Source organism: Alosa alosa, chromosome 16 (genome assembly GCF_017589495.1).
Source record: "Alosa alosa isolate M-15738 ecotype Scorff River chromosome 16, AALO_Geno_1.1, whole genome shotgun sequence".
NCBI classification, from domain to species: Eukaryota; Metazoa; Chordata; class Actinopteri; order Clupeiformes; family Clupeidae; genus Alosa; species Alosa alosa.
The window spans coordinates 2,370,436-2,388,557 of record NC_063204.1 but is presented as its reverse complement, the minus strand read 5'-3'; the positions used below and the strand labels follow the sequence as shown (position 1 = coordinate 2,388,557).

Below are 18,122 nucleotides of genomic sequence, written 5' to 3'. Positions count from 1 at the left end.
ATCAGCTGGAGACTTCGCTCACTGCCTTGCACAACAGACAGACTGAGGAAGTCATTCATCCCCTGGGCCATTGAACTGTTTAATGCATCACTTAAGGGAAGAGGAGAAATAGACTTATCCGCATAGTCTGTCTGCCTCTTCACCACCTCCAATGTCTTGAACTGTCGGTCCTCTCGTCACTTTAGATTTGTCTTCTGCCTCACTGTTTGTGTGCTGTATTAGCACATATGCACAACCCCTCCCTCCATGCCACATACCTTTCTTAATATAGTTATTTATATATAGATATTTAGTTATTTATATATAGATATATAGACTTTATTCTTGCACTGTTTGACTTACTCATTTGCACCATCACCATGACACTCATTCACACCTTACCTTACCTTATGCACTGAGAACCACAGGCTCAGTCCCTGCTTCAGTCATTGCAAGCGCACCTGATTGATTATTCACCCACTATGTGGATACTGTTTTTTAGAATTGATGTGGATTAAGTTTTATTTAGTATAATTTGTATTTTGTATATTTAGTATATTCTTTATCTTCTACAGTCCTTATTGCTTAGTTGTGTTTTTTTTTATATTATATACTTTTAATTACTTTTTCTGCTGTTATTGAATGTGTGTATGCTACTGTGACCTTGAATTTCCCCTAGGGATCAATAAAGTCTGTCTGTCTGTCTGTCTGTCTGTCTGTCTGTCTGTCTGTCTGTCTGTCTGTCTGTCTGTCTGTCTGTCTGTCTGTCTGTCTGTCTGTCTGTCTGTCTGTCTGTCTGTCTGTCTGTCTGTCTGTCTGTCTGTCTAGAGCACAAACTCAACACACACACATATAGACACCAACACCTTTGCTGAACGTTTTTACCTCTAGGGTATCTATCTTGCATAGTGTACCTTTAAGTTAAGCATTTACCTGATGAAGCACATAAGCACCACTCAGATAGCTAGGTGGCTACCTACAGTCGGTCATATAGGGATTGTCAAAGTCCCCCCCAGTCATCTACTTCCTGAATTTTTGGTCAACGATACCCGGGACACCGAACCACATGAAATTTGGTGGGTATGTAGCCCCACTAGACTATTACGGAAAAAATTTGTTGGCCACCCCCCCAACCCCCCTCGCAACCCAAAAAATGCAGTTTTTCCTAAATAACTACCTGAACTGTGGCACTGAGGATGAAGAACCACATCAACCTAGCCCATAATCACTCATTTGTGATTTGCACCCCCCCGGTAAAAAATGAAAATGCAATATCATTCTGCTTTAATCGCCCCTCTCTTAAGTTAAGATCTGCACCAAATTTTTTGTGTATGATTAACCTGACATTCTCTGGGGGTATGCCAAGTTTCATAGAATTTCATCCATGGGGGGGGTCTAAAAAAATTAAGTTATGTGTACATTTAGTAACTGTACACTCATTGGCCTGTAGATGGTGGTGCACACATATACACACGCACACACACACACACACACAGGCACACACATACCATCAGTATCGGCAATTACAACGGCCGATACATAATTACAAATTCAGTAGGATTAAAGGAAAACCAAATATTCATCATAATAATTTGGCTGCATTTCCAGTATTGGCGTCACGTAGTCGTTTGTCCACCAGATGGCGCATCATTGCAGTGAGACGTAATTTTGTTGGAAGTTAATCTAAAGTGGGTTGGAAAGACAGTATGCTTCCTAGGACAAGACTGTAGTTTACCACAGAGAACGTCTAATAAGGGTAGGATGATTTCTGCATGACATGTAATTCCCATTTCTTCTTGAAGCCGAAATAAATCTGAGAATGTTTATCGGACATGCTTGGTTTTTACTGCAGGTAGGCTACGTTAATCTTAAATTATATCAATAGCCTAGAGTAGGTAAAATAATGTTACCGCTAGCATTGGTTGAGTGATGGAGGCCAATTTGATTATTGATGTATTTGTAGAAAGCCATACATGCAGTTATAGGCTACCAAGCAAATTGATAACAGCACTAAATGCATCTTTCGACTGTCATCTCATTTGCTTATGACCATAACCTAGGCTACTAACAGGAGCTAAGTGAGTTAGCCACAACACGTTCGCTACGTGATGGTTTTCTAATGGAAAATATATAGGCTACCTGAAAGATAACCTGTCTATGATGCATCCTAAACACCGGGCTGGGACATTTAGCTCAAAGTCTCAAAAAGCATCTGAGTCAACGTTCATTCCCAAACACCCATATAGGCTACTTCAATCCTCTATTTTCAAAGGTGATTCAAGTAAGGAAGAGCATGGCTCAAAGTAAAGTAACTAGGACTGAAACTACATAAATTCGTCAAAGTAAATAATTTGTGTCAACTCGCCGCAATGTAGATTTATTAACGCACCCGTGATCTACATCTCCATTTAAACCAAATGTTTTTAGAGCGCACGTTGAGAGATGTATCCAGGGCAGGGTTGTATCTACACATATTTGTTGCACGTGCTACAAAAATCATTCTTTGCGATGGATGATTTAGTACCAACGTTACACCGGTCCAATACAGTTTTGCCTATGGCTATACCGTAAGACTGAGACGTTTTTTGTTTGTTCGAAGTGTGTTTAGGGTGTGAGAGGGGAGTCGATGTGCTTTGATTCCAGCTTGGTAGTAGTAGCAAAGATCCTTGATTACTAGCGCTCCGCTTTAACCCTCTTTGGTAGTAGTCTATGCGATTAAAAAACATGTGTGTGTGAAGTATCCAAACAATGATAACGCTTTCATTATGGCTGCTTTAGCCACAGACCTTGAGCTACTGTACAGTGGGTTGGGTTCCATATAGAAGTGTCGCTTTCCGTGATTCACACAGCTGCGTGAAATGTATTACTACTGATATGCAAAACTATTAACTTTTTGCCAAGAGGTGGCAGCTTAAGTCCGCTTGATACTGTAAGCCATTGGTTCCCAAAGGAGATTTTATTTGGGTCGCCACCAGCATAGCCTAGTGACAATTTATGTTGTGTAATAGGCCTAGCATAGGGCCTACCTTATATAGCCTATAGTTTGTTAACAGTCACGGTTTTGTCATAACTCCCTTTATGCATTTAGAATAGCTCTGAAACCGGGGGCAAACACGTCGCGGGGGGTGGGGTGGCGCCAGTGCGTGGATATCTCAATCGCAAAATGAAACAATATTTAGGCTGGGTGCTGGGTGAACTCAGCCTGATTCCTTTTCGATTTCTTAAAATATTGAGCTTGGTCTGGCGAAAGCCAGACTAACCATGGACCTCATAGTTGCAAAATGCAAGGGAACATGAATCGGCATATTATTTGCACAAACAATAACGGACAGTAGCTCTTCAACTTGGCCCGTTAAAATGGGTATGAACAGTCTAGCAAGCATTTCATGAAGGCCCTTTTGGACATGTCAGTTATTTGCACCACTGGGTAAAACGGCATTTTGTTTTAGACTACTGGTATTTAATTTGTGCATTGACAATAAAGCTGAATATCATATGAACTAGATGACTAAACTTATGCATATGTAGAAGAAGAAACATAAAAATCCATGACATGACCTCTCTTCTTGATAGCTGTTGAAAACTGCATGGAACTGACAGGGATTGTTTTGTTTAATAAATAAATAAATACATTATGCTGCGACCTTCTGCTTTTCCCAAATACAATGTAGCCTACAGGTGTACCTTTCATCAGTCCAGTTGCAATGGATGGACTGCCCTACTTGTGATTGTTTAGATATTTTAAAGGTTTTATAACAATGCTACAAATTTTTTGGTAAGTGCTACAAATCTATTCACCTTTGCAGCGCCAGTAGGCTACTTTGTGTGCGGCCCGCAAACACACATTCCAAACAAGCATACACAAAAGTTTCACGAGTGGGGGATGGAGTAGAAGATGGAGACAAATTCATTAACATGATTTATGATGATTTTCGCGGAATGGATGTACAGGACTGAGCGGCGGTCATATTTTGTACCGCTATGCGGTACATCTAGTTGTTAATATTGTACCATCAATGTGGTACAAACACAAGGCTCAAGTTTGTGAATAAGCCTTGAACAAGAGCTGGCGCTTTGAGAACCGTTTAGACACAAAGCCCTTAAAGTGACAATGCACAATTTCTAAATAGGCTTCCATCAAGTTAATCAGCGTAAAATTGACAGTATTACCTAAGACATTGATATTTAAAACACACAGTAATGGTCTGTAAATTATAGGCCTTTTATTTCACTTTAGTTATTTGTGTTGTTATTCAAATGTTATAACAATTTAACATTCATCACAAGCATCCCCCAAAATTGATTCTACCCTCACCAAAAGCCCAAAACCTAATATCTTGTCGCCCTTCTGATAAGCATTTACTATGTAGTTTGAATTTTGTATTTCCGCCATATGAATTTACTATAAACTGTTCATTTTAAAGTGAACATAATGTTTATTGATGTCATCGCTTTGGACAAAAGCATCTGCTAAGAACCATAACCATAAGCAACCCCTGACAATACCCATTACACTCTATTCAGCAGGAGATCAGAGTAGTAGTAGTAGTAGAAGAAACGCACCTGGTTGGCTGTACTGGTCCTCGAAGGCATCCAGCCAGTAGAAGCGGAACACCTTGTCCCCGTCGGGGCCGTCCACCAGGGGGAGCTGACTGGCGTCCACCTGCACCTCCACAGGGGCCTCGCTGGCCCCCTCGTCCTCCTCCATCTTCTCCCAGCCTCCCGTTACGTCCGAGCTGACGGGAAAACACCCAACACTCAATCACAACAACACATGCGTACAAATAACAGCCGGTCCCCAAATACAGGCCAGCGAAAAATGCAGACAGCAAAGTTAAGGAGCTGGGCTAGCGTGCAGTAGTCTGAAAGTTGTGGGTTCAACTCCCGGCTTCCACCATTGTGCCCTTGAGCAAGACACTTAACCCCAAGTTGCTCCGGGGACAATGTAATCCCTTGTAATATAGTGGACATATTTAAGTCACTTTGGACAACAGTGTCTGCTAAATGAATAAATGTAAATCTAATGCTGGTGTCGCCCTGGCAGACTTACATGAGCATAGCATCGTGCAGTTCACTCTTGGGCTCGACCTTCACGGCGGGTTTGACCTCGGGCTTGGCTTTGGCCTCCGTCTTCACTACTGCTTCTGCGACATCCTCGTCACCCACCTCCATCGGCTCATCAAAGTCCACCTCGTCAAACTGCAGCGGCTCTTCCTCTGAAAAACACATACCAAGTGCTGATGAGGACAATGACAATAACCAGCATTGATACTACAAAGATGCGCACAGCACACACAAGATTATGGGGTCCTAATTCAAATGTTGGGCAAAGTGCAAACTCAGTCTATGAGCAAAGTCCTTACGCATGAACTAACAATCATGTGGCGTGAGGCAGCTTTTAGCTGGCCCACTGATGTTTTTGCTTAGGGTCTTGAATTTCCCCTTGGGGATCAATAAAGTATCTATCTGTCTTCTCATGGTATTACATTTGCAAATAGATTCTGCGTAGTTATTAACACTTGTAATTTATCTTGTTAATTTAGGGCTGACAAAATAACTGATTAATTTCGATTAATTCATTTGAGAAAAAATAACTGATTAAAAAAAATAGTGCAGATTAATCGATTCCGTATGACCTTTGACCCCAAGCCATTCTAGTCAGTAAAAAGAAGAAAATGTGCTGCCTGGATCATTGATTGGAACATTTACTTTTTAAAAGCGGCCTGATGGTGTTCATAAAAAATAAAAAGTGTTGAAAATAAAGTCCTCTGCAAAGTCTGCAGCAAGGAATTTGCATATCACCGGAGTTCATCAACTCTATAGTCGCACATCAATGCAAAGAAATAAGTGTTGACATTGAGGGGAGTGTTAATTTATTTTCATTGTGTCCCCTAGGTTATATCTGTGGCCTGAAATGCCTTGTATGTGAAAAAAAAACTTCTTCCCGAAGCACTTTTGAATTTATTTCCTCGGCATATTAGGTCATATCATAGATTATTATGGCAATTATTTGAACAGTGAAAATAATAATAAGAGTTTTTGAACTTTAATGTCACTAATGCTGATTATTCAATGATTCATTTGAATTTAAATATTTAAAATACTTTCACAGCAAAAAATATATATACGATTAATTTAGATTAATTAATCACAGAGTATGTAATTAATTAGATTATTTTTTTTAATCGATTGACAGCCCTATATTAATTTAGCAGACACTTTTCAAGTGAGTTGTCAATTCTATTACATAGGACTACATTGACCCCGGAACAACTTAATTAAGCAATCTTTAGTTGGACTTTAGACTTGGCACTTCGCCCTGCAATGAGGGCCCGTCATGTCACAGGAGAAGCCAGGGACTGGTATGAAGAGAGCGCTGCTTCCATGATTAGAATGGCGTTTTCTCTTGCTTCAATGATTAGAATGGCGTTTACTATTGCTTCAATGATTAGAATGGCGTTTACTATTGCTTCAATGATTAGAATGGCGTTTACTATTGCTTCGCTGTATTCTTTCTCTGAAAACGAGAATAAATACATTTCAAGAGGTGAAAATCACTAGATCAAAACATGTCGAGGCTTTTATGCATTCTTCCAGGGTATTAAAAGGAAAAGTTTGCGCTAGCATGAAATATAAAGTTTATAACGCAACGGTAAATTGGCCTAATCTGTTCTGATTACATAACGTTACTACTGTCACCCGGGGAGGCTTCGGACACTTTTTAAAAAAAAAAAAATCCTTTTCTATAAAACTTTGGTCTGGCATAGTATTTCACATTGTTAATTTGGTTTGTGTAGAACAGAAAATTGGTTGCTAGGGAAACGTGATGTCACACTTTAGTAATCTATTACCTTCTTCCTCTGGATCTGGATCCTCCACTTTAATGGCTTTGGCCAGAGGGGCCGGTTTGGGGGCCTGGGGTTGAGGCTTTCTTGCCGGGGCTGATGGTGCCGCAGAGACTGATGATTTCACCTTTGACCCTGGAGCAGGCAGCATCTCCTGAAACAATCAGAGCATCACACACACTTTAATCCTTTGGTTGTACAACGTACTAATGTAAATGTCAATGCATCAATACACAGGGCTGACTCAGATTCTCTCTGAACTTCTGTCCCTGGTGTCAAATCAGTGAGCACAGCAAATACCTTTGGGGGTTGAGGCCTAACGGAGAAGGGGTTCATGGGGGACCCCATTGTTTTCTTCTTCTTCAGTGTGACAACAGGCGGGGGCGTGAGGAGGGCTGGTTTCTGATGGATATAAAAAGTGTAAAGGGTTCACTCTCCTTCCTCCACAAAAAAGTCTCAAACTTCTCCATGGACATAAATGCATTAGTCATACAAGAATACATGAATGTTTTGGCTCAGCTAAAAAAAATATGATATGACTTGATTATATTTCCTAAAAAATAATTTTCATGACTTCAGAAATTAGCATCACAAGTATTAAGTGTAATTGGGTCATTTGCCCTTGTGGACTTAAAGCTCACCTCTGAATGCAGGTCTTGCAAAAGGTCACCCAATAAGTCATCTTTGGACAGATCAACATCTTTCTGCAGAGAGATAAGGAACAAAACAAACTTCTTATACATAGCAACTTAAATAATTGAACACTGAATGTACGTAATATATCAGTGACACAGGACGGCTTTAGACGCCGTGTGAAGGATGATCTTACTGACCTCAGCTGGCTTCTTCACGTTGCTGTTCATAAACATGCTCTTGATGCTGTTGGGTTTGGCCAGGGATACTTTCTTGATGTTCTTTTTGTCTTTGGCATCTCCAGCTTTACCCCCTGCTTTTCCTGTTTCCAATTGATACAACACATGAGCTTGGGAATGTTATCAAAGGAAAACTGAAGCTCAACAAGAACAGACCCTCGTCATAGACAACTTACTGAGAGGATAAAGCAATGAAATGATTTAGATATCAGTTTCACAGACAGAAAAGTGCATGACCTAAAGATAACACATGTTCCCCTACCTCAAGCATTCTGATTCAGAAAAGTGCATGACCTACAGATAACACATGTTCCCCTACCTTTAGCATTCTGATTCAGAAAAGTGCATGACCTAAAGATAACACATGTTCCCCTACCTTTAGCATTCTGATTCAGAAAAGTGCATGACCTAAAGATAACACATGTTCCCCTACCTTTAGCATTCTGATTCAGAAAAGTGCATGACCTAAAAGATAACACATGTTCCCCTACCTCAAGCATTCTGATTCAGAAAAGTGCATGACCTAAAGATAACACATGTTCCCCTACCTTTAGCATTCTGATTCAGAAAAGTGCATGACCTAAAGATAACACATGTTCCCCTACCTTTAGCATTCTGATTCAGAAAAGTGCATGACCTAAAGATAACACATGTTCCCCTACCTCAAGCATTCTGATTCAGAAAAGTGCATGACCTAAAGATAACACATGTTCCCCTACCTTTAGCATTCTGATTCAGAAAAGTGCATGACCTAAAGATAACACATGTTCCCCTACCTTTAGCATTCTGATTCAGAAAAGTGCATGACCTAAAGATAACACATGTTCCCCTACCTTTAGCATTCTGATTCAGAAAAGTGCATGACCTAAAGATAACACATGTTCCCCTACCTTTAGCATTCTGATTCAGAAAAGTGCATGACCTAAAGATAACACATGTTCCCCTACCTCAAGCATTCTGATTCAGAAAAGTGCATGACCTAAAAGATAACACATGTTCCCCTACCTTTAGCATTCTGCTTCAGAAAAGTGCATGACCTAAAGATAACACATGTTCCCCTACCTTTAGCATTCTGATTCAGAAAAGTGCATGACCTAGAGATAACACATGTTCCCCTACCTTTAGCATTCTGATTCAGAAAAGTGCATGACCTACAGATAACACATGTTCCCCTACCTTTAGCATTCTGATTCAGAAAAGTGCATGACCTACAGATAACACATGTTCCCCTACCTTTAGCATTCTGATTCAGAGCGTCATCAGCGAGCTCTTCATCAAAGATCTCTCTTCCGTCTTCTACGTAGCCCATCCCGTCTGTTAAGAGACACAACACATTTAGTAAAGACCTGAGGAAAAAATGCACCATAATGACATATGCGACACAAATGTGAGTGATGAACAGCTGAGGTAGAGTCTCACCATCGTCAATGATCCAGTCATCGTCCTGTCGCTCTCGCACCATGCGCGAATACTGAGCCTCATCCACTTCTTCATACACATTCTCAAACTCCTCCAGCTGAGGAAGCAAGCAGCATTAGCAAACATGGCTTTTCACACTAGGCAAAATATCAAGGTTGTTAAGTCCCAAACAAAAGTGTGTGATACAGTTATGATAATGTTAACCCCAGAAAGAGTTGTTTTTCTGTAAATATTGAGGGTCTGCTCAGGTACTGAACAGGATACTTTAGATCAGTGGTTCTCAAATGGGGGTCGCGTACCCCTGGGGGTACGTGAAGGCACTCCAGGGGGTACGTGAGATTTTAAAATATACTTATATTTAGAAAGTAGAATCCATGCAAAAATACATTAAAAACAATTATTTAATAAATATTTCAGGAAAATATAAGTTCATAAAATTAAATGGTTATATGGTAACTGTTTTCACTACATTAGTTTGAATCATTTGCAATAAATGTAGTCATGGATTATTAAAATTTTAAATGTTCAAAATAGTTTTTTTTCCAAATATTTGAATTTTGTATGTGTTTATTAGTTCCAAAGTTGAATAAATTAGACACTGATGGCACAGTGTTCTGTTTTAAGTATTTTCTCAACTTAAAATGCTTTGCACTGGTTAGGGGGTACTTGGCTGAAAAAATATTTCACAGGGGGTACATCACTGAAAAAAGGTTGAGAACCACTGCTTTAGATTATAATAGGTAAAATTACTTTTAGTGTCAGTTTACTCACAAGTGATTCACATGAAAACATTTGGTCAAAGAGTTGGACAGGTGCAAAGGTTTCAAATGAAATAATGCCGACACGACAGGAGGTGTTCCATCTTTCACTCACCTCATACTTCACTTTCTCTCCCTTCTTGGCCCTTTTCAGCTGCTCCAAGGCTGATTTGCGCCCAACTTTCTCCCTCTTCTCCCTCCTGGAGCGTGTAGCAGCAAGGCCGCAGCCATCCCCAGAATCTATATGACGCAAAACAAATTCATCATGGAGAGTCGAATGCCTGCCATGACATGAAGCGCGCCGTAGACACTAGACAGCTGGCAGGTGACGGGTACGGCAGACTGGTAACGTTGTGCACGAGAAAGAATATCACTTGAGTAAACTTCATACAGAAACCCGTACCACTCTTGTTCCTATGAGAACACATGTCAGATTGGTGGATTTTCTCCAACCCAAAGTATAACGTTGAATTACATGACTAAACTAGCCTAGTAATCTTTGGCGAACGGTTAGCCTCAGTCTGAACATTTCATGTCGACTCACTTAGCTTGCACCCTGAACGTTATCCTAAAAACGTTAACGTTAGGTTAGTCTACGGTTAGCCTATGTCGAAAAAAACACAAGGAGCATGAACGTCTCTACAATTATGTTCGTAGAGACTAACCAGACAACAGTTAAATTTATCCAGAACTAGCCGGCTAACGTCAATTCCTTGAGGTAACGTTATCGGCTAACTTGGTCGACAGAGATGGACGCTGCCCCCACTTCTCTGCATGATAATGATAAATCGCTTCTTCACTGTATTTAAACTCACGAAGACCACTCACCAGTGGTTGGACTGTCCATGTCTTTGTCGGTATTTGAAACCGGAGCCATTTGTCTACCTGAGCAGACTCTCAATGTTTGCACGAATTCTTCGGTCACAACAACAGATTCCGCGCCAAAGCGTCTTCCCGGGTAAACTTGTATGGCGGAAATACCGTCACCATGCAAGGGCCAATAGGAAAACTTGGCCACAAGATGCGCTGTTTTACACTGACACTGAGTTGCCCAATGCACATTTATTAAAACTAAACTAAACTAACTAAAAGAAAATATTCTTTAATTTATCCATCCACACTAAAGCATATTTCTTAAGACAAAAGCAAGATAAATAGCCTAGCCTATCAACTAGTTCAAGTCAAGTAGCCTAGTCAAATTGCAGCGGGATTGTGTAATCCCCTATATGTGGCAACTCAACGAATCCTTGAGTTTGGACTAGGCCTATGTTGCGTTTACATTATTGCTTAGCAGGGCCTATACAAATATGCCTATAGCTATGAGAGATGATGATGATGATGATGTAGCCCTATGTTTTACTATAGAACATATTTGACCTATAGCCCAATCTGTTGATAGGCTATATCATACGCCTACCATAATCTAGGCCTAGATGAATTATAACCGCTGGGTGAACGAATGAATTGGGATGTGCGCTTTCACTGTGCCCTTGATGCACCAGAAATTTTTAGGCATCACAAAGGACGTTGCACTCTCTCTCTCTCTCTCTCTCTCTCTCTCTCTCTCTCTCTCTCTCTCTCTCTCTCTCTCAAAGTAGGAACGGCTAGCCTATGGCATATGCATAATCCAACAACAATGATTTTCAGTCAGCGGGAACAATGGTCATTTAGAGACGCTGAGCAGAAGGACGAGTTGGCATGAACTTTGAGCGCACTGTGCTATCGTCACCACCATCAGACGCATCCAGCAGTTTTTAAAAGGCGCAAGCAGCCCTGGGCTCACAGAAAGTTCAGGAGAGGAGACTGCTGCATCTCACAGCATGGTGGGAAGAAGACGCACAAAAAGATCACGTAAGGTAGGCCATCCATTAGGCTAATAATTAAAGAGTCTTGATGGGACATATGCATTAGCAATTGTTTGGATTTGAAATGACAAATTGTTGTTGGGCTGTTGTTGCAATCTAGAAATGTACTATCTTTTGTGTGACACGAATCATAATGTGCTACTTTTGAGTTGTTGTTTTTTTAAGATGTAAACTGCATCAAAAACCCTATTTGAGGACCATGGATGTAGGCTATCTTGTTACAGCCATTAAACTATAGGCTTACAACAACTTTCGATTTTGTTTTTTGGAGATGGACTCAGCCTATTCTTGCTGAAAATATTGAGTGGAGCTTTCCTTGTAAGTAACTGAGTAGCCTAGCCAATAATTAGCCCATGCCCCCCTTACATGATGTTTACTTTTAATCAACTAGGATCTGTCTTCCTAACCTCATGCAAATGTAAAAACGTAAACAAGTCCACACTGGTTTTGGCTTTGCAATGCCTCCTTAACTGTGTACAGTTGGAAAGTAGATCCGGCCTCTTCCGTTGTGGATGGTGACATACTGTATGGTTTGAATGTACTGGTTCAGGGATGCTGAGTGATGCTGATTGTTGTGTGATGGTGCTACAGTTGGCTCAGCCAATCGCCACGCCACATGCAAATCAGAGGTGAGGGCTTAGGGCTCTGATTGGATGGCATCAGCCTCCCTCTCGCCGTATCAGAACGCTTTGCCTCATTGTTGTCATCATGAGTAGCATCCGATGCATGTGTATGGAAGCCAGTCCCTCCTCTGTAGCTGTGCTGCAGGGATTGGGAGGTGGGGTGTGTGGGGAGGGGCAGAAGGCGGGGAGGGAATAGGGGATGAAGTGTGGGGGGCACGTCTGGGCTCAGCAGAGTGCGGGAGGCTGACGGCAGCTCCACAAAGCAGCAGCCAAAGGAGAAAGAAAACGGCTGCTCCACACACACACACACACACACCGATGCTGAGTCACAGACAGGTGGATTGACTAACGGACAGACCGAGTGGCCCTCTCCCATGAGCCAGCCGGGAAAAACATGGAGGAACTGGAACACACCTGCCCCCAGCCGCACACGGTGAGCCAACTTGCTTTGTTCTGTTTGTAAGAACGGGAGACTGAGGCAGGGTGACCGGCAAGGAGAGAATGTGTGTTTGTTTGGGTCCATGAGAGAGAGAGAGAGAGAGAGAGAGAGAGAGAGAGGAGGATGCCGGAAGAGGTAAGTTGCCTGTTATGAATCGGAGTGTTCCGTGCTTGGCCATCGCTAGTGTTCCCTGTGTGTGTGTGTGCAACATAGCATTGGCATGAAGGGGGGAGAGGGGGCTGAAAGACAGGCGTTGATCCTGTGTGAAAAGCAGCTAAGTGCAGCTAAGTGCAGTCTCCTTGTGTCAGATATGGAGACAAAGAGACTACCGGTGTAGGGATGCGCCCAACGCTGCTGCCTCTGTGTCTGGGCATGTGTGTCTGATGGAGGAGTTAGGCCTTTGGTGACGTGCGCTTGCTGACGGCCTCGTAATCCCTCGGCTTGTCCCAGAAGTTGCAGCTGTAACGCGGAGCACGCCCAGGAAGCATGCAGGCATCTGCTTATTTATCCTCTGCCCTTGTGCCATTTCAAGCTCCTCCTCTTCACCTTGTGTTGGATTCTGGGAAAGGTCCTCTACCACATCCTCCGGGTGCTTATGTGTCTCTGTTGCCATGGGAATGACAATGTGCAATGCATGTTGGTTGTTGTTTTTTTTATTGCCAGTGCTGTCTTTTCAGGCTGTTGCAAGAGCAGTTCGTAAAACTCCCTCCTAAAAAATCAAAAGCCATGTTAGTTCTGTGAGTTTCATGAGTTTGTGAATATCATGTTGGCTCCCGTGCAGCTCGTGTGTGGGGCCGGCAGGGCATCTGGTGTCGCATGTCGTGTGTGGGGCCGGCAGGGCATCTGGTGTGGCACGTCGTGTGCAGACAGATGGCCACAGTAGCGGGCAGCCTGGTGTCAGTGCTGGTGTCAAGCTGCGCTTCCTCCACACAATACAGCGCTTGTTCTGCGGGGGAAATATACTGGGCTTTGGCACAGTGGTAATGCTTTTGGAAGCAGCGCCATTTTTCTTTGTATGAAATATTTATGTTTCTATTTTTTGCCTTTCTTTGACGATGCAGTCAGATGCAATGCAATGCAACATTTAGCATCTCCAGATGTCTCTGTCCAAGCTAGTGCTTCTGCGTTATCATGTTAGTATGTGTCAGGTGGACTGTTTTATGAAAGGCTGTTCTCTGGTGTCTGGACATACATTGTGGGTGTGCCAGTCAGTCAGTCTCTCTCTCTCTCTCTCTCTCTCTCTCTCTCTCTCTCTCTCTCTCTCTCTCTCTCCCCTGCTCTTGAGTGGACCAGGCGCTCTACAATGGAGCTCTGAGTCCTGCACAGCAGATCAATAGCTTGTGTAGAAATCTCCTGTCAAATCTCCTGTTAAGGAATCAATACTCCAAATGTGGAACGGAATTAGTTTAGGGAACAGAAAGGTGCAGTGTACATTTGGAATAAGGAGCACGTGGCAGCACCCAGCTGCCTCGGAGCCTTCACACATCCCACTAAATCATCTCAGTATGAACTTTATAATCTGAGCAATTGCATATCATAAGTAATTTTGGCCAGTCTGCTTAGTCATCCACTCTGAGGGATCACATCATATTCAAACTGTGTGGATTGTCTGGAATGGAAATGAGCGCCATACTGCAGAGCTTCAGAGAGCTGCTTAGTGATGGTATACTTTTCCTCTACGTTCTCTCTCTCTCTCACTCATTCTGTCTCTCTCTCTCTCTCTCCTTTTGCCTTTCTCTCCCCTCCCTCTCAGACTCTCACAGAGCCGGCGATATTTGCGAAGGAGACCAGCTGTGGATGCCGTGCTCCTCACGAGAGACTGACCATTGAGCAAGCCAGACGCGGGACCCCTGGTCAGTCCAGTTCTGCTGTTGTTTCTCCATGCTGTTCTCCCCTGTCTTCTCCTCTCCTCTCCTCTCTTCTCTTCTCTTCTCCTCTCCTCTCCTCTCCTCTCCTCTCCTCCTAAATCCAACATCCAGTTCTCAAGACCCATTTTCCCACATTAATATTTCTAACCACCCCTCCCCTTGTGCAGAGATGCACAAACACTGGCGCAGAAAGGTAAACTTGTCACAATTTGTCGATTTGTCGACAATTGATTTCACTCTGTTTTACTCCAGAGAGTTCAGGATACTTGCTACTTATGTAATTGTAGTATGTAGTTGTCACATTATGGAAAGGGCTTCTCTAGACTAGAAACCAGCTAGTTTATTTGGTAAAGGCCTAAAAGAATGTGAGAAACCGGCTAGTTTATTTAGGTAAAGGCCTAAAAGAATGTGAGATAGATAGATCTGATCATGGTGTGAGGCCCCTTAACTCGCACAGCCATGTTTGTGCTTGCTGTCAAGGGGTCTGTGTTGAGCTGAAGTCTTTTCTGCTCCGTTGGGCTGGCTAGAGGAGGTCCGTTGGGCTGGCTAGAGGAGGGATGGCTCGGCACTGGAGGATAGGAACGTCAGACTCAGGGCTCCTCTTTTCAGCCCGTGACCCAGATTCCCCCCATTCAGCACTGAGCGACAAAAGAGAGACAACCAGACAAGAGGGAAAAGCCCTGGAGCAACTAGAGGACAGCAAGCAGCACAAGCTGGTGGACAGCTTTTTAATGGGAAAATCAGAGGTTTGAGAGACATTGGGCCTTAAAACAGATTCTGTAAAAAACAGAAGCCAAAGCAAGGAACAGACATTTTGGCACTGGCATACAATGGTACATGGCAACTATTTGTAAAACTCAACTCAAACTTTGTCATGCATTTCAATTCTACTGACCGATACATTTCCACGTTCTTGTCTCCTGCCTCCTCAGTGGACCGTCCAGTGCGGGTCTATGCAGACGGCATCTTTGATCTGTTCCACTCCGGCCACGCTAGGGCCCTCATGCAGGCCAAGAACCTCTTCCCCAACTCCTACCTGATAGTCGGAGGTACGACGTAACCTTGCAATCAGACGGGAAGCCATGCAGTTCTTTCACTGGCTCTGAGTGCATCATGTGTTCAATGATGGATGTATTGTATTTGACCTTACTGTGTGTGTGTGTGTGTGTGTGTGTGTGTGTGTGTGTGCATGCGTGTGTGTCTGTGTGCGTGTGCATGCGTGTGTGTGTATGTGTGTGCGTGTGTGTGTGCATGCGTGTGTGTGTACATGCGTGTGTGTGTGTGTGTGTGTGTGTGTGTGTGTGTGTTTCAGTGTGCAGTGACGAGCTCACCCATAAGTATAAGGGCTTCACGGTGATGACGGAGGAGGAGCGCTACGAGGCGCTGCGACACTGCCGCTACGTGGACGAGGTGGTGCGGGACGCCCCCTGGACGCTCAGCCCGGAGTTCCTGGAGCAACACAAGGTAAGGATGCCAGTGGGGAATACTACCAAGCTTACCTGGCAACACAAGGTAAGGATGCCAGTGGGGAATACTACCAAGCTTACCTGGCAACACAAGGTAAGGATGCCAGTGGGGAATACTACCAAGCTTACCTGGCAACACAAGGTAAGGATGCCAGTGGGGAATACTACTAAGCTTACCTGGGGAACTTCAGGGGAAACTGCTGATCTCTGCTCTGGGCTGACTTATTGTTTTGAGAGCAGTGTTTACTCCTGAAGTTTCTGGGTAAGCTGTTAAACTTATTTGTAGTATAACCCTCTGGGTGTGTGTGTGTGTGTGTGTGTGTGTGTGTGTGTGTGTGTGCTGTGTGTCTTCACTACACACCCTAGACCACTGTTCCCAGACAGCACATAACTGCAGTCTTATAGCTGTGTGTGTATGCGTGCCTGTACATGTGTGTGTGTGTGTGTGTGTGTGTGTGTGTGTGTGTGTGTGTGTGTGTGTTTGGTGCTTAATTCACTGTTATTTTGTGGTCTCAGATTGACTTTGTGGCTCACGATGACATCCCATACTCTTCAGCAGGAACAGAGGATGTGTACAAGCACATCAAAGAAGCTGGTATGAAGAGCTATTAGCAACACCACATCACTGTCAATTAGCTATTAGCAACACCACATCACTGTCAATTAGTCTCTTTTTATTGCACTTCAGCCGTTATGTAACACAACCAATCGGATTGCTCCAAAAGTGTGTCGTGCCACAAGTGCCTCCATTTAACTGACTTCTGCTGTAGAGCACTCAAGCTGCACATGCTCTTGCTGCTGCTGGCGTGGTTTATCTCCTAAAATATTTATACCGCTGAAGGCTAGGTAATATTGATTCGAAGTGTTCTTAGATGCTATTACAATGTGATATTGCAGAAAAATACGCTCCTTTTGACTAGATTATGATGTTGTATGCGGCTAACACACGTACGCATGTACAAATACATCTAAATGTAATTTCGCTTTTCAGTGAATATTTACCATACTATGGGTTCATGAGACTAAATAATGATCATGAATAATGTAATCATTAATCATCAATACCACTGACGTCATAGCAAACTGATGCCAGTACTGGTAGTTGAATTTCCCCTTGGGGATCAATAAAGTATCTATTTATCTATCTATCTATCTATCTAGTGATGGGGCTTATTAGGCCAAATAGAATTAGATGTTTGCTACATAAGCATAATATGTGCTAATGTCCTCTTTGCAGGTATGTTTGTGCCCACTCAGAGGACTGAGGGCATCTCCACGTCTGACCTGATCACGCGTATCGTGCGAGACTATGACGTCTACGCCAGAAGAAACCTGCAGAGGGGCTACACAGCCAAGGAGCTGAACGTCAGCTACATCAACGTAAGAGCCGCTGCCGAGATGCCTGCCAGAGGTTATGACCTGAGGCTGGACTGGTCATTTATTGGGCCTGTTTATTCAACCACCGGTGGTATACAGAGTGATAACTCCTGACTTTAGTTGTGTCCATTCCAGAGCCTTTAATTTTGGACAACGTAGGAATCCAATCCAGTTACACACATAACATTAGAATATGGTCATTTATTTGGAGGGTTTAAACTTCGGAGAATGTAATTTTACACTGATTTGGTCTAGATGAGTTATTTTCCACCTTATTTGTTTGCTTTTAATTAAATCTTTCATTACATGTAAAAAGTGGACAGGCATGTTTATCTTCAAACTAACTGCATTTGTGTCAATCCAGAGTGCTTTTTGTAACCTGCAATTAAAAGGTTGTGTGGTCCCCCCTCCATTAGATTAGATATTGATGTGCTGCTGATGTCTTTGAAGGAGAAGAAGTATCGTCTGCAGAACCAGGTGGACCGTATGAAGGAGAAGGTGCGCACGGTGGAGGAGAAGTCCAAGCACTTCGTCTACAGGGTGGAGGAGAAAAGTGCCGATCTCATCCAGAAATGGGAGGAGAAGTCACGCGAATTCATCGGCAACTTCCT

General features: G+C 43.0%; 2 protein-coding genes across 4 annotated transcripts in view; one reads left to right on the top strand and one right to left on the bottom strand.

Moving 5' to 3' along the window:
• The window catches only part of pola1 (polymerase (DNA directed), alpha 1), a 105,720-nt gene extending 94,875 nt beyond the window's left edge, over nucleotides 1-10,845 (bottom strand). The window contains 10 exon segments of the mRNA XM_048266946.1: nucleotides 4,543-4,715; nucleotides 5,030-5,195; nucleotides 6,831-6,978; nucleotides 7,125-7,226; nucleotides 7,466-7,528; nucleotides 7,658-7,779; nucleotides 8,930-9,010; nucleotides 9,116-9,212; nucleotides 9,989-10,113; nucleotides 10,702-10,845. Of these exon segments, the coding sequence (XP_048122903.1) occupies nucleotides 4,543-4,715; nucleotides 5,030-5,195; nucleotides 6,831-6,978; nucleotides 7,125-7,226; nucleotides 7,466-7,528; nucleotides 7,658-7,779; nucleotides 8,930-9,010; nucleotides 9,116-9,212; nucleotides 9,989-10,113; nucleotides 10,702-10,750 (1,126 nt within the window). The 5' untranslated portion in view covers nucleotides 10,751-10,845.
• A 1,732-nt stretch (nucleotides 10,846-12,577) lies between these two features.
• pcyt1ba (phosphate cytidylyltransferase 1B, choline a) overlaps nucleotides 12,578-18,122 on the top strand; it is a 6,448-nt gene continuing 903 nt past the window's right edge. For 2 of the 3 annotated variants that reach the window (XM_048267169.1, XM_048267168.1), the window contains exons 1-7: nucleotides 12,578-12,794; nucleotides 14,554-14,653; nucleotides 15,601-15,717; nucleotides 15,981-16,132; nucleotides 16,651-16,729; nucleotides 17,372-17,514; nucleotides 17,962-18,122. The exon at nucleotides 17,962-18,122 is cut by the window's right edge and continues 28 nt beyond it. In XM_048267169.1, coding sequence (XP_048123126.1) covers nucleotides 12,756-12,794; nucleotides 14,554-14,653; nucleotides 15,601-15,717; nucleotides 15,981-16,132; nucleotides 16,651-16,729; nucleotides 17,372-17,514; nucleotides 17,962-18,122 — 791 coding nt within the window. In that variant the 5' untranslated portion in view covers nucleotides 12,578-12,755. The remainder of the gene's footprint in view (nucleotides 12,795-14,553; nucleotides 14,654-15,600; nucleotides 15,718-15,980; nucleotides 16,133-16,650; nucleotides 16,730-17,371; nucleotides 17,515-17,961) is intronic. The other variant, XM_048267170.1, reaches the window with a different exon arrangement.